The following is a 17162-nucleotide window of genomic DNA, read 5'->3' as shown; positions in this document are numbered from 1 at the left end:
TGTAGTACATAACGGCGTTGTACTTCACGTTTAGTTTTTCACTAAAGACTAAAAAAAATTCAATATAACTAACAATTTTTTGTTCAATAAGTTAATGATATTACTGTTAAAACTTTAAATTTTATAATTACCTATATGTTTAATTTCTTTCTATTTGTAATTTACGAAAAGGTATGCTTGGAGCCAAATTGGCTCTTACGATCTTTCTAAAGGAATCGTCAAATCCGGTCCTTCTAATGTTAAAGTTTACTAATGTTAAAGTTTACACTATTGCGCTAAAGTTTACTAATGTTAAAGTTTACACTATTGCGCTATAACACTCAATAAACGATTGAAACGCGATTTGGTGTACACACTCTTCGCGCGTTATCGACTGCAAGCGTTACTAGTACGTACCTTCTTGTGTTAGAAATTGGAAAAGGACAATTCCGACGACGACAACGTTTTTTATTAAGAAGTTTCACATTTTTCACTGTGCATCGTAATAATTCTGATCCTAGGATACGTAGCGCAAAAATAAAACTACTTTCATTATATAATTCGTCCCCAAGCTATCGATTAAGCTTAATGTGAAATCAATCCATTCAGCCGTTATTGAAATCCGATATCGGCGATATTTCCCAATTTAGACACGTCGCGTATAAATACATCCGCCTCGCCGTTGCTGCGCATGAACTTGGCGCGAGATACGACCGTGTCTCTGATTAACCCATTTGCATCCGCAAGCGGAATAATCCGCGCATAATGATCGTCACTTATTACTAGCTGCGGAATATTCCGCGAGCCACGACGTTCACTTATCAGCAACCGCGGAACAATACGTTCACGACGACGTTCACTCTTCGTCAATGATGTGCGTTAATACGCGAAGATACAGGCCGACTGTCAGTTGAACGTTTCAGATTTCTGAAGTTAGTTGCGTATTTAGAGCTGTGATGCAAATGGGTTAAATAAAATTCTTTCACGCGGGAAGATTGCTTGTAGATTGTAGATGGTAGATTCACTCAACACCTCTTTTGATCGTTATATTTGTTTCTGTCCGAAGAAGTAGAAAACATTTTGCACTCCGTCTTCTGTACGAAAAGATCTGTTAGTGGGACGAAAGTATGGAGGCTAGCGGAAGATATAACTCATATGTAAAAGTTCCTCCGAGTGAAGAAATTGTGATTTCCGGTATCGCTGGTCGGTTTCCTGAAACAAACAATATGAAGGAGTTGCAAGAAAATCTCTTGAACAAAGTGGATTTCGGTTCGGACGACAATCGACGGTGGAGTAATGGTAACCACACGAATTATAATACATACTACGCAAAAGGCAAAAAGAAAAAATAATCGAAATTCAGCAGATTATATTCTTAGTACAGAACATGAACGTTTGGAATTTTTATAGTTTATTATGATATGCCAACTCGAATGGGGAAAGTTAATAATGCAGACAAGTTCGACGCGCAATACTTTGATATTTCACCTGAGGAGGCGCATGTTACCGATCCCATGTGCAGGATGTTGCTCGAGCACACCTACGAAGCGATTATCGACGCTGGAATAAATCCCAAAGAATTGCGAGGGACAAAAACTGGTGTCTTCATAGGATCATGTTACTCTGAAGCGACCAACGAGATCCTTTATTACAAGACTGAAGTATAATACTTTATGATATTAAGGATATGAAAGCAGTTTTTAAACAGCCGAATATTACGGAAAAGAAACTTTTCGGAATAATAATATTACAAATAAACGTAATAATATTACAAATAAATGTTGTACCGTTCTCTTTCAAATATATATTTCTTGAAATATTATAACGGTAACTGTGGTCTTAGTTCCGAAATATTTGATCATGCCGGAACTTATTAAATATCCAATATAGAGAAATGATAAGAACGTTGCAAATATTAAACACTAGATAGTGTTACACGATTAGACGAGGCTATGAAAACAGTTAATTCACATTGAAACACACATTGTTTGAGACTCTTTTGTATTATAACTAATAAAAAGTTTATTTTACATATACATAAGCACGAACATATACATGTAGGGGGTAAGGAAAGTAAAGAAATAAGAGATAAAGACTAATATGAACGTAATTTACTTCCAATTAGGCAGCTGGATACCCAATTATTGGCTGCAGTAAATACTGGTTGGCGAACAGCATTTCTCACTGGCTCGGCCTTACCGCACCATCTTATACCGTGGACACAGCCTGCAGTTCAAGCCACTTCGCTATTGCAGAAGCTTACAGAATGATACGAAGTGGAGAATGTGATGCAGCTATCGTGGGTGGTGTCAACCTATGTCTTCATCCTTATACATCGCTTCAGTTTTTTCAGCTCGGTAAGTGCTTGAACTTGAAAATATGATCATTCATTGTGAAGAGATTTGTCGCTTAAGTGCTATTCTCTCTAAATCTGAAACAGTGAATAGTCGTTGATTGTCTGTAAGTATTCACTAAATGCATTATTAGTGTCAGTATGTATTCGGTTGGCAACTAAGTAATTGCAGATTTTACTGACAAATGACGATAGTCGAATTTTTAGGTATATCTACGTATCCAAAAAGTCAAACCCATATTGCTGTTTGATAGTTGGTATTTCAATTAGCATTCAATAAAAAAATTCGATATCGATCGGTTGTGTAGTTTTTGTTTGGCTGAAAAATTGTTCGGTTGAAAAATGGGAAAATAAAACGAGCATTTTCGTCATATTTTCCTTTTTTATTTTCGCAAAAGAAAAAACGCAACGCAAGCTCAAAAAAAGTTATATGCTGTGTATAGTGACAAAGCCTTAAAAGAACGATAGTATCAACATTGGTTTGCTAAATTTCGTTCTGGTGATTTTTCACTCAAAGATGAACAACGCTCTGGTCGTCCAGGCGAAGTTGATGTAGACCGAATCAAAGCAATAATCGACGTGGATCGTTATAGCACAACACGTGAGATTACAGAGAAGCTTGATGTATCATATACATGCATTGAAAAGTGTTTAAAATAACTTGGTTATGTAAAAACATTCGATTTATGGGTTCCTCATGAATTTAAAGAAATTCACTTAACACAATACATCTGCGATTTGCTTATGAACGTAACGAAAATGCCCCATTTTTGAAACGATTGATAACTGGCGATGAAAAATGGGTTGTTTACAACAATGTCAATCGAAAAAGATCGTGGAGACATTTTGTTGACATTTTACCCCGCAACCAAACGATCAATTCAAATGTATACATTTAACAACTAACCAAACTGAATGCAATTCAAGAAAAGCGACCAGAACTGGCAAATCGAAAAGTTGTATTGTATTCCACCATGACAATGCAAGGCCACATACTTTGGTTACTCGGCAAAAATTATTGGAGCATGGTTGGAATGTGTTGCCATATCCATCATATAGTTTTGACTTTGCACCATCAGATTGTTATTTATTTCGTTATTTGCGAAACTTCTTGAATGGTAAAAATTTCAATAATGATGATGTCAAATCGCACTTGGTTCAGTTTTTTACCGATAAAAGCCAGAAATTTATGAACGTGGAATTATGCTGCCTGACAGATGACAAAAGATCATTGATAAAAATGGACAATACATTACTGCATAAAGTTATTTCGTTCCATGAAAAAATTGTCTTTTATTTTCTTTAAAAAAAACCGCAATTACTTAATTGCCAAACCAATATATCTGAAAATCAGTGAAATTCAGCTGGTAAAATAGTGAAACTTGGAAATGCTGAATGAGTCAGCGAAAGTATATTGATCTAATCAGTGAAAAATTTACCTATTGATTAGTGTAGAATATATTGCGCGAATAAAAGAATATCTGCAAAGATTTTGTTGTAATTATGATTAATTAGGGTCATTTATATAGCGAGAGCTATAGTTTAGTAATAATAGCAAAATTTTTTGTAATCATTATTAAAACTGTGTTCACTGCTAACACTGAAAGTCTATAGTACATGTAATATATGTTACATAGATTTTCAGGGCTAGCGATGAATTTTAAAACACAATTTTAGTAATAATTATGAAAAGATTTTGCTACTATTACTAAATTATAACTTTTGCTATATAAATGATCTTAACCATCCATACTTAGGATAAAACTTTGTAACTAATTCTTTTTTCTATGTGTTTCTGATATGATATAACAAATGAATTATTATATTGAAATTGCAAAGCAAACTGACAGCTGATTAAAAATATTACATTTTGCGATAAATATTATATTACATTATAACGATAAATTTCATAACATAAATTAGATATTTAAATTATTAGATAAATAAGATTAGATTATTAGATATATTATATCGATAAATATAAATCAAAATTATTCTTTTCCACTGCTACTTAACTTTCCAATTTCCACGTTGCAAATATTAATATGTAAGGAAGTAACAATATTTGATGGATTAATATTAATTTGATAAATATAGCTTTCAAAGAAATTATAAAAATTTAAAAGTGGAGATGGATATAAAACGTGGAATATTTTATATAATTTAAATAGAGATCAAATGCTACAATCGGAGTTGCTTAGCAACGGACACAGAAGATTAGAAAACCACCCGTCACCTTGGAATGAAAGTGTTTCTTTGTTTACTTTGGATGTATATAACATACAATTGCATGTTGCCATTTGTCTCAGTCATTAATTTCTCAGTATGACGAAAATTTGTTCTTTCCTATAAAACGAAAATATATAGCAATATTTTGTAATATATTGTTACGTTCAAGCATCGTTTTCCTCTCACTCACGATCTCCCGCATAAATAGTAAGCAACACTCCCGTGAACAAATAACAAGAACTCTTTAATATAAACAAAGCTTTGTACAAAGCTTGCAAACAAGAACAATTATTCAGAGGAAACTCTCAGCGTAATTTTACCGAGCCGCTCGATCGCTTCACAGAAAGTTACCCTTGCTGTCAACAACAACAACCACCATAATAACGGTTGCTAAGATGAGCGCCGACACATTCCACGTTCGGCAAGACGTACATACGGGAACGTAACACTGCCCCCCGTCTCTTCAAATTGTCCTCCCGACAATTCTCCTAGGCAATGTCATTCTCTCCCTTGACTCCAGAGATCTTCATGACTCTTGTCCTACCCTGAGCTGCTGCTACAGGTTACCGGACTCCATGAATTTCTGATCTCAATCAAGGATTCTGAGGATCTTGATTCTTCGTCTTCAGAAGATCATTTCTATCCCTGTCCTCTAGGAGATGATCAGTCTCCAGGACTTTTTGGGCCAGTCTTCTTGTTCCGGTTTCCTTCAAAGTCTAAGAACTGCTAGCCCTCCTTGAACGCCGTCCGAATCTCTTCTTTCGTCCTTCCAGTCTTGACGAAGTCTTCGGATAAAAAGGGGGGGAGTATAACTTCCCCGTGGTCTCTAATATCCTTAAAGGATTTCTTTTTGTCACCGTCTCGGCATTTGCCCTCAATCCCGCGGAAAAAACCACGGGGCCCAAAAAAACCGCGAGCGAGACGGTCTTCTTCCATTGGACGACTAACAAGCATATTCCGGAAAACTGTAAATTTTCAGCTTAATTTCCAATCCCATTTTCCTCTTTGAACGTCAAAACCACACCAAAACTTCAGAAGCACCCAAGACCATCCTGGCAACAAAAAAAAATAGAATTAAGGGTTTATCTTTCCAAAAATAGAGCTATTCTATGTGAATGAACAACCTTTTGTCTATGCCTAGCCGATTTGCGAATTCCAAAAACTACCTCACTAAGCTGCCTGACAATCTCATAAGGCCCCTCTCAATTATTTTATAATTTCGGGGCCCTTCCCTTCCTTCTTTGAGGATTAAATAACCAAACTTTTTGTTTTATTTTGAAATTAATCCGCTTAGCTTTCTGATCATAGATCCTTTACTCACAAAGATTTTAGATTCAAGTGTTCTCTCGCACTGCGATGGATCGCATCCAGTCTTTCTCTGAATTTCCAACTATAACATTCCCTTGCGTTATTATCCCTATTCTCAGATGGACTTCCTCGCAATAAATCCATGGGAAGCCGAAGTTCCCGACCAAAATACAACTCCGCAGGAGAAAAACCTGTAGCCTCATGTCTTGATGACCGACAAGTTAACACGCACAAAGGAATCCATTTATCCCAATCCCTTTGATTTTCTGCCACGAATTTTGACAGATAATTTAAAATTGTCTGATGCTGGCGTTCAACCTGACCATCGGACTGGGGATGTAAGGCAGTTGTTCTAGTCTTCTTAATTCCCAATAAACGAACAATTTCCTGAAAAACTTTCAATTCGAAATTTCTTCCCTGATCAGTATGCAATTCGCATGGCACGCCATGCCTAGAAACTATTTCATAAACAAAAACTTCCGCCACCGTCTTAGCCCTATTATTTTTTAACGGAAAAGCCTCGACCCATTTTGTAAAACAGTCCACTATTACCAGGAGAAAACGATTCCCTGAAGACGAATATGGAAGAGGACCCAACATGTCCATCTGAATTCTTTCAAATGGAGCACCGACATTGTAAATTTGCAACGGAGATTTACCCTTCCCAAAGGGACCCTTTCTTGCATTACAAATATTACAACTCCGACACCAATTTTCCACATCTTGCTTACACGAAGCCCAATAAAAACGTTTACGAATTTTATCCAGAGTTTTGTTGATCCCGAAATGACCTCCTGTAGGCGTGTCACGAGCAGCTCTCAAAATTTGTCCCGAGTACGAGGAACTATAATTTGATCAATAACGAGTTTAGTATATGGAGATTCCCACCTCTTATAAAGAACCCCAGCTTTTGTCAAAAGAGCATCCCAATAGGAAAAATAAACCCTGGCCGAAGATTCAAGACTGGCCAAATCCTCACGAAGTGGAATTTCTCCTTTTTCTTTAGCACGCAAAAATATAGAGACCACTGAATCTTCAAATTGTTCCTTACGCCACTCCTCCAGAACATCTTCCTGCAAAACTATTCGAGCTATTAAGCCTTCCTCACTGGATTCCTTTCTAGCTTCCACCTTATCACAATAATTGCAGCCATCATGGCAGAGCACATCTAGATAACCCATCTGCATTTTGATGCGGTATTCCCTTTCGATACACTATCCGGAAATCATACTGCTGCAATCTCTCTAACCATCGAGCTAGTTGTCCTTCCAATCCCCTAAAAGAAGTTAACCAATGTAAAGAATTATGATCAGTTCTAACCAAAAAATTCCTACCGTATAAATAATGATGGAAAGATTTTATAGAATTAACTATTGCTAATAACTCCCGACGGGTCACACAATAATTTCGTTCCGATTTATTTAAAACCTGACTAAAATATGCAATAACCCTTTCAACCCCATCTTGATTTTGTGACAAAACTGCTCCTATCTCGTTTAGAAACATCTATATCCAAAATAAACTCTCCCGTTTTAGAAGGGAAACTGAGCACCGGAGAAGAAATTAGAATCTGCTTAAGATCAAGCATCAAAAACTTCCTGACTTGACTTTGTCGAAATAAATTTTTCCTGACTTTCAGTCAATTTATAAAGAGGCTTTGCTAATGTTGAAAATCCCTTAATAAATTTCCGATAATAAGAACAGAATCCCAAAAAATTCCGAACTTGCTTCTTGCTCTGGGGAATCGGCCAGTCTTTTACCGCAGAAATCTCTTCAGGATCTGTAGTCACCCCTTCCTTAGAAATAATGTAACCCAAATACCTAACTATTTTTACTAAAGAAAGAACACTTTTTAGGATTAATTTTCAAATTAGCCTTACTTAAACAAATAAATATTTCTCGTAAGTTTTTCAACATTTCTTTAAAAGTTTTGCCAAAAATAATAACATCATCTAGATAAACCAAACAAATTTTATGAAGCACCTCCCGAAGAACCTTTTCCATTAATCTTTCAAACGTAGCCGGTGCGTTATAAAGACCGAATGGCGTCACTGTAAACTGCCACAAACCATTTCCAATCGAAAATGCAGTCCTTTCCCTATCTGAAGGACGAATCCCAACTTGCCAATAACCACTCTTAAGGTCTAGGGTACTGAACCAAGAATTACCTGAAAGCTGATCAAGGATATCATCCATCCTTGGTAAAGGATAACAGTCTTTAATAGTAACTGCATTCAGTTCTCTGTAATCTACACAAAACCTAAGCAAACCATCCCTCTTCCTAACCATGACCGCAGGAGAAACCCAAGAACTTTGCGATTCTTCAATAATACCCTGGCGTTTCATATCCTCAATAATTGATTCTACCTCCTGACGCATATGAATTGGAATTCGCCTAGGAGTTTGCTTAATTGGCCTAGCTCCAGAAACATCGATAGAATGCTCCAAAATTTTACAGTTTCCAGCAGAAACGTCTTCTGCAAAAACGTCTTGAAAATCGCCTAAGAAAGAAGCAAAGATCTTCCTCCTTCTGCGGAACATCCAATCTTTCCGAACTATTTTCAAAAAGCTCCTGCGGAAAAATCGGAACCTTACTCTCCGAAATTACACGAGAACAAATAAACATCTCCCTTTCCGGTCGGATCTTGATAGTAAATTCTTTTTCAAAAATTTCTTCAAATTGAAACTTCTTTAAAAAGTCGACACCTAAAATACAATCATCAGAAATGTCAGCTACAAAGAAAGGAAATTCTACTTTATGCCTACCTACATCTACTCTTGCAAGCACTTTATAATGCACTCTTAATTACCTCTTCCTCAGTCGGATATCTTAGAAAATAATTTCTAACTGGAAAACGCTATGTATAAATTTTTACCAATTTTCCACTAAATAAAGAAATATCGGAACCTGTATCAATTCTAAAATTACACACCTCTCCATCCACTAAACCCTTGTAAGAAAAAGAACTTTCTTTCCCAACAACTCTACCATTCCTAAAAGAAAAATTATATTTATTTTTATTCAGTCTTTTGACGGGGATACATTTACTAATAGTCGAGCTCCCCCCACTCAGCTCGACCCAACCAAGTTTCCCTTCTCCTTATGACCTAATGAAGGACACTCTGACCGAAAATGCCTACTTGCGCCACATTGCCAGCATTCTTTCCTACTAAGTCGCTTACCACGATTATCCCGCAAATTCCCTTACTATTCCCCAAAGATTCCTTCGAAACCCTTTATCTGCTTATTCTTTACTCTATCGAAATTTTTATTTTTCCTTGAAAAATTATTGACGTTCTTAAAGTTATTCCGGTACTCCCTTTCGAAATTATTTCTCTGGATAGTTTTTATTGTTATACTTCTCTCAACGGCCGATCTTAATGAATTTACCCCTTCTGACTGTAACGTTTGTTTAACAAAATCGTCCGACAAGGCAGAAATGAATTGCGCGCATGCTATTTTATCTCGCACCGCGAATCACACTCCGCATACGCTAAACGTGCCAACCGTTCAATCTCATTTCCAAGAGACGCGTAATCCTCATTGAATTTTTGTTTTCGATTAGTGAACTGTAAATAATATGACTGAGCCGAGAGCCCCTCTCCAAAAAGTAATTCTAATTTCGCCTTAATCTCCAAAAACGAAATCGCTCCGATTTCCATGTTCCCGTCAAGAATTGAGCGTACCTTTCCTCGAAGACACGAAACAAGAGCCACAGTCTTGGCCGAATCGCTCCAACCATTTGAATGCGCAATTAAATCAAACTGCGTCATAAATTCATGAAGAGGAACGCTTCCGTCATAAATATCCGTTTTTAATTTAAACCCGAGATCTAATTGCGTACTACCTACCGGATAACTAACTTCATTCGGAAAAATATTATTAGAAGAACTTAGCTGGATCAAACGCTCCTCTAAACGCTTCAGCGCTTCGTCCCGCTGAAGAAGCTGAGACTGGAATTCGGCCTCTCGTGCCTGCTGCCGTTGCCTTTCCTCGCGTAACGAGTTCAGCTCCTCACGTATGGCCCGCAACATTTCCACTTCACTTGGCTGCTCCGGCGTCATTACACGAGGCCTCTTTCTTAATTGTATTCCTGACACAGACGCCGTTGACGCGTCACCGGAATTCATCCCGGACGAGCCCCCGAAATGTTACGTTCAAGCGTCGTTTTCCTCTCACTCACGATCTCCCGCGTAAATAGTAAGCAACACTCCCGTGAACAAATAATAAGAACTCTTTAATATAAACAAAACTTTGTACAAGGCTTGCAAACAAGAACAATTATTCAAAGGAAACTTGTAACATCCAAGTACATCCAAGCGATCGTATCGTTACGCTGACTGCCGCTGAACATCACGCGGCAGTCAGCTGAGCGCGCACCCCTCGACCCGCGCTGTCTTCAAGCCGTTCGAAGCGCTCACCCGAGTCTAGCCGAAGACCCGGCAGCAACGCTCGGGAGCGATCGGCCGCCGAGCCGAACTCGCGGCGCCGCCGAGACGATCCTCGGCGAACGCCGCATAATCACGATTAATCCCGATCAAAATCGGATTAATCAACGAAAGGAACCGAAGACGAGACAAGACGAGTATATAATCTCGACAGTTTTTGACAAGAGGACAGTTTTTGGAGAGTCTTCGAAGAGTCTGAGGAGATTCATCGTCTAGGAATAGCCGTCAGAAAGTCTGCAAAGCGCCTGCAGAAGATCGAAAGTTTCGAGTAAGTAATCTAACAGTCACACATACGCACACACCAAGAAAACCGACGCCTAATTACTCACCTTCTCCTAATAAAATCTCTGCGCGCGATTCGCTGCCAACGATCGCAACGCAGGGTCGGGTCAATAAAGAGAGCGAACCCGGAGGCGCGAACGTTACAAACTCTCAACGTAATTTTACCGAACCGCTCGATCGCTCCACAGAAAGTTACCCTTGCTGTCAACAACAACAACAACCGTAACAACGGTTGCTAAGATGAGCGCCTACACATTCCACGTTCGGCAAGGCGTATATACGGGAGCATAACAATATCCTTCTTATCATAGACACATAGCAACAAAAAGTTTAAAAACTTACTAGCGAAATCTTTATGAGATGAGTGTTTGATACTTCGGCATTAATAGTCAGAATATTTACAGCTTCTTTTTGTAACTGAGATGAAGAGGAAATTACTTTAAAAAAAAACATCATCTAATTAAAATGTAAGAAAATGACAGAACTATTCACTATTTTCCTGCCATTACTTTTTTTTTCGTTTTTTCTTTTATTATTTTTTCTCAAATTCGATGGAAGCAAGAAAATACTAAGAACGATCAGAGTTTGTAAAGCATTTGATAATAAAAGGTACTGTAAAAAATTTTACTTTTCAGTCAGAACTACACTGACCAATAAGTAGATTTAAGAGTAAATAGAAACAATTTATTCTTTCGAATCATCTACCATTATGAACAGAAAGATCGTTAGTCCTCCTCATGATATCTGGCCTGTACTATGTAGCATAAGTAACAATTTTATTAGTATAAAAGGAAAAAAATTTTGCTAAAAAAGTTGTCCACATAATTTGGGTAAATACCAATGAAATCTTGTTCTATCTAAAAAATAAACAAATCATAATCTGCATTTCTTTTCTGAAATTGAAACTTTCTTCACTCTGGTAGTCTAGAAGACGTAAATATCTTTTAAAAATACTTGATGTAATAGGGCCAGGTTATATTGAATTGTTCAAAATATTACGTCCTGGAGGAGGAACGCAACTTGATGCTTGCTTTCACAAGCTCCGACGTACTCGCAAGTCTGCGGTGCAGATCAAGGATCGGAATGACCCCTTTATCTGGCGCGGACGTACGTCGGTGGTCCTTTATTTAGGTCAAGAAATTGAATCCCTTTACCTGGGATAGGACCGTGAGCGACAGTTGAGGGAAGGGAGAATTTTTATTGTGAATAATTAGTTGGAAAACGTGATTGGCTTACAATTACAAATAACTTGTTTTATTGATGATTAGACGGAAGTTCACAATGAAATAAAATTTGTAAGATTTTATAATATGTACGTATACATATATGTATAACAATCGCGGTCTGAGCAAAATTCCGTGTTCGTTATGTCTGATTGAGATCGAGAAGATTGGGCCACTGACACCGAATTTCACAATCACAAGGAGGAATGCTAAGGGGGATAGAGAACAGGAAGAAAAAGAAAAGGAAAAGAAAAGAGAGAGAAGAAAAGAAGAAAAATGAAAAGGAAAGAGATCACTCAGGTAAAAGAAAGAAAATAAATAACTTACTGCTAGATCTATGCTATTTGTCGGAAATGAAGAGTGTAATTGCTGTGTCTGTGAGGATGGACTCAAGTTTTGCGCCAAGAATAGGAAGCTGGTTTCCGCTGGATTGCTCACGATGGTCCAAAAATGCACGAGATCGTTGCACAGAATAATTAACAACTGGAATAAATACTGATCTGTCTAAGCCTAGTAGGCTAGATTGTTAGGAGACCCTGAAGGGGTGCTGAAGAGAAGTTTCTGTCCCGGCTGCGGGTCGGTCGAGAAGTGTCTTGGCCTTTTGGCTTTTATCAAAACGTTAGCTCGGTTGAGAGAGTGGGGTTTTAGGGAATTGTTTCGGAAATCTAATTTTCATGCCCAAATATGGTTATAGGACTGTGCTTCGAATGTTTTTTAGAGGTGGGGTTAAGAATATGTCGCAGTGTCTTTAAGATAATTTTGTAGGAGATGCATGTGGCAATAAGAGGATTTCGAGAGTCTTTTGTTAAAAAAAAACGTGGCAGCAATCTTGAAAAGGAAATATCGATATTTCTAAGAAGGATGTCGCGATACTGTTTTCGTTGACTAAGCGCGTGGGAAACAAGATCGGAGTTGGTTCAAGATTGTTAATATTTCCGGAGCATCGAAACTTCCAGAGATCGTGTCGTGTGGTAACATGCCTGAGCGTATCCGGCCATATAATAAGTAATAATAAATTCAATTTCCCTTATTTATAAAAGAAGTCTAGAATACGCGGAGTCCGCAAGACGTAACAAAAAATTCATTGTTTTTTCTGTTTTTTCTAGTGACTTTCAAGACCATTTATTTTATACAAAGAATAAAAATTAATCAATGATATTGCCCTTTTCGTTCAATGACCTTCTGCCATCTTTCGGTAAACTTCATAATTCCATTCTCGAAAAATTTCCTATCTGTATTAACTCATTAACGCCCAAAAGTCCTAAAATATTAGCCTTATTTGCAACTGTATTTTGCGTAGAGAGACATATTATATAAGGTTAGAATAGCATTTCCTTATGTTGTTGGGGTCGTTCTACAAAATTCCGGCATCAGAATTCGTTTAGATTTACAATAAAATTAAATATGGCGGAATTTTTGGGAAAAAGTCGTGAAAGATCGACAATTTTATTTTTTTAAGCTTGATTTCGTTTCAAAAACGTTACTTTGATACAGATACAAGTGTACATCTTGTCTCAAAAATGTTGAACTTTCAAGGTATGCATTGGTGAAAATGTGAATTCAAGATGGCTGCCTCAAAATGACGGTTTGAGCGAAAAAACTTAAAAAATAATGTATTTTTAGAATAACTCCGCAAAATCCAAGTATTTAACATCAATTTAGAATCAAACCTGTGTGTGGTCGAGGGTTATCATGATGAAAGACTATTGCGATTTCTCAATTCTGACCGCTTTTCTGCTATTGCTTCGTTCAATTTGTCGAACTGTTGATAGTCCGAATTGATCGTAACATTTCTTGGTAAAAGATCGAAAACCACCCACCACATCCTTCCAATCCCACCAGATTGAGAGCTTCATCTTTCTTTGGTGGGTGTCTGCTTTATATGTGCTTTGAGCTGGCTCATCGCGCTTGCTCCACGATCGCTTTCGCTTCACATTGTTGTGTACAATCCATTCTTCATCGTTAGTAATTATGCGTTTCAGAAATGGGTCGTTTCAGAAATGTTCACGTTTCAGAAGTTGATCTCAGATGTCTATGCGTTTTATGAGTTGAACTTCTTTCAATTCGTGCGGGACCCAAACATCAAGCTTACTGACGTAATCAAGTTGTTTCAAATGAACCGAGCTCACGAATGGGAGAACGTTGCTTCAATTAATGCTTTTAATTTATCATCATCAACCTCCGATGGCCGACCTGAGCGAGGTGCATCTTTCACGCTGTAGTCATCAGACGAAAAACTAACAAAAAACAACCAATATTGACAATGGCGTTCTTTTAGGGCTTCGTCACCATAAATTTTACGCAACTTCTCACAAGCCTGCACAGCGTTCTTTCCTTTTCGGAAGTAATGAAATAAAACTTGGCGAAAATGCTCGTGTTGTTTCTTTATTTTCAAAACGTTATAGAAAGAATAATTGTTGATCGATTCGCGCACCTTTTTCCTTGATGGAAGTTATAAGTGTTAACTGTCAAATGCGCATGGGTTCATCAATTTATACATGCGTTCAATATATTAAATATGTAACTAAAGCCATCTATCGGAAATAAACGCAATGATTTTTTGAACCAATACAATCCATTGTTTTCTATTTTGAAAAGCTTCCTCAAGACAGTTTTTAGTTGATTCTTCATTGCCCTCGGATAGCAACTTATGTCTCATCTACGATACCTGGAACCAAAATACAAATCAGAATAATTATATCGTATGCTTAAACAAATTTTATTTAAAAGCAGAGTTTCCAAGATACATTTTGCACAATACACCCGAACCATTCCTTCCAAAAGAGATTCGTGGATGGATACTATGTCACTACTTGAAATTCTAGTACTTTCCCTTATGTATTATGCTTTGCTCTTTATTGCTGTTCTGGAGTATTTCTTCTTTGTAGAAGAAAGTCCATAATCAATATTTAATCATGTTTGCTTAGTTTTGGAACTATAGTAATGTTCTTAAAAATATTGCATTGGATATTAATAATGAATATTATTAATGTATGATGAGAAATATGTCATAATATGACTGAATATCGTCCTTTTTAATTTATATCCTTTATATTTTATCACATTACTTTTTAGTAGGGAGAATTCAGAAACAATGGTGCACAAGAGATATTTTTATTTCTTCCGGATAGCCAAAACAAAATGCTATTATATTTTACGCACTATTATGATAGAGATCGAATCATGAATTATGAAATATCTACTTACTAATTACCATTTTGTGCTGAAATAAAATAATGATACACACGAGAGCTTTCCTATCACGTTGTTGGTTTGTTCAGACAAACTTGCCTAGTTACGTAACCATATGTATAAAAAAACTAATCAATTACATTTATATAAAAAGAACAATTTGGATAATTTTTGTTTATCTATATGATTATACAACTATTCAAAACTATCTGACTTAACTTGAAGTGGACAGAGAGATTGAAATCTCGGGCCCATAGTTAAATGAAGAAGAAAACTTATCTGATAGTTCTTATATAATCTAATTTTGATTGGTACATGCATGCAATATATACTGTATAAGAACATGCGAATATTAGTTTTTATTTCTATAATGTAAAAATTTTACTTATCAACTTACCAATAATGAAGATAGTATAAATCTCTTTACTGGTCCAATAAACAAATTGACCGCAAATTTGCAGCAATTTCAATGAAAACCCCATATTAAAACCATAGCCATCTGTGTCTACATTCAACTCGTTTTGGGGTCAAGGACTGCTGCCGGGTAACTTGCGGCAAGCTCTGTTGCGTATTTGGCGGCAGTTTGGAAACAGAATTTGATAATACAGATCCTGCGTCAAATTTGTTACCAATCTGCCATCAAAAATTCATAGTAAACTTTGCTCGAAATTTGTTCGCACAGGTTTGGCTATCTGAGTGATATTGAACTTATATAAATTGATACATAAGATTGATAAGATAATGAAAAGGCATTGCGTGCTTTTGGGGATCATTAAGAAATAAAAATGAATAACGATGTACCGCTAATGAATCAATGAATTTTACCGGCCTTGCTGATTGCGTAGCACGTTTGGCACTGTTTCACTGATTCGTTAGTGATGTCAGATGTCATTGATGGAATCAATAACTTATTCACTGATTTAAGTATAGAAAATAATGACGATAACCCAACAAAAGAATACTTTATTGTTAGTCGATTGAACAATTTCAGGAGTCCTCTCCGCTGATGGTTATTGCAAGCCTTTCGATGCTACCGGTACCGGTTATATGCGCAGTGAAACAATCACAGTAGTGTACCTGCAGAAAGCAAAGAACGCGAAACGAATTTATGCTACTCTAATCTACTCTAAAACTAATTGCGATGGTTGGAAGCCAGAGGGGATTACGTTTCCTTCATTGAGCATACAAAAGGAATTATTGAAAGACTTTATGACGACTGCGGCATCCCACCCGAAGAGCTGTACTACTTAGAGGCCCACGGCACTGGTACTTTAGCAGGAGATCCGATAGAAATTAATGCCATTGATCAGGTTTTATGTTCAAAGAGAACTACTCCTTTGTTGGTGGGCTCGGTGAAGTCAAATCTCGGGCATTCGGAACCTGCTAGTGGTCTTTGTCAAATAGCTAAAGTACGTATTTTAATGCTTTAACTGGCGGAAACTCAATACTACACAAAAAATAATACCAAACTAGTGAAGGATATAACACTATATTTTGATATTTTTGGTGTTTGATATTTTTGAAATTGAACGTTCAGAGTTTTGGAGTCACTCTATCCAATGGTGCACTTAAAAATTTCAGATGATGAAACTTAATAACATGGATGACTTAATATTAAAAAAGATGTGTGATAATATATTCTTATATAAAAACTTTGAATGCAAAATCACTTTTTAAATAATAAAGTTTAAAATAAAAATACAAGAAAGCAAATCTACACAACAAATATAAATGACCGAAATTTAATCACATACCATATAACTTATCATCATAATTATACTGATTCGTTACTTTGGTATTTTATTTCTTACAATTTATAGACTTTAGATAAAAACTTTTCTACTTGAAAGTAGAAGTATTTTCAATATTTAATTTTTTTCATATACATGTCCAGTTTTATTAGGTGTGCGAATTAATTTTGGTCCGTTTTTTCTTCCAAAAAAGACTTTAGTATGAAAAAACATGAAAAAGTACACTATTAAAATATTTGCCATCGCTTGCTATTATTTTTTTCCCATCTGTCTGGCAATTGTTGCATTCCGACGGAAAAACGACTCATCCTTCGAAGCGATGCATTCATTGAGCCATTTCTCTATTTTCATAATTGTTGAAGTGATGGTCCGAAAACCCGTGTGCCATCGATCCGA

At 36.6% G+C, this 17162-nt stretch overlaps 1 protein-coding gene across 1 annotated transcript; it reads left to right on the top strand.

Moving 5' to 3' along the window:
- The first annotated feature begins 997 nt into the window (after positions 1-997).
- On the top strand, positions 998-16432 carry LOC112590571 (fatty acid synthase-like). Its single transcript, XM_025307576.1, has 4 exons — positions 998-1278; positions 1390-1640; positions 2105-2336; positions 16007-16432. The coding sequence occupies exons 1-4, from the start codon at positions 1107-1109 to the stop codon at positions 16264-16266; spliced, it is 915 nt and encodes a 304-aa protein (XP_025163361.1). The 5' UTR covers positions 998-1106; the 3' UTR covers positions 16267-16432.
- Positions 16433-17162: the final 730 nt, after the last annotated feature.

Source organism: Harpegnathos saltator, unplaced genomic scaffold (assembly GCF_003227715.2).
Source record: "Harpegnathos saltator strain DR-91 unplaced genomic scaffold, Hsal_v8.6 scaffold91, whole genome shotgun sequence".
Lineage (NCBI taxonomy): Eukaryota > Metazoa > Arthropoda > Insecta > Hymenoptera > Formicidae > Harpegnathos > Harpegnathos saltator.
This window is presented reverse-complemented; position numbering and strand designations above follow the sequence as displayed.

Coding starts and splice junctions, on each gene's coding strand:
- LOC112590571 (XM_025307576.1), top strand. CDS start 1,107: ATGGAGGCTAGCGGAAGATATAACTCATATGTAAAAGTTCCTCCGAGT. Junction 1,279..1,389: donor CAATCGACGGTGGAGTAATG/GTAACCACACGA, acceptor GAATTTTTATAG/TTTATTATGATATGCCAACT. Junction 1,641..2,104: donor TCCTTTATTACAAGACTGAA/GTATAATACTTT, acceptor ACTTCCAATTAG/GCAGCTGGATACCCAATTAT.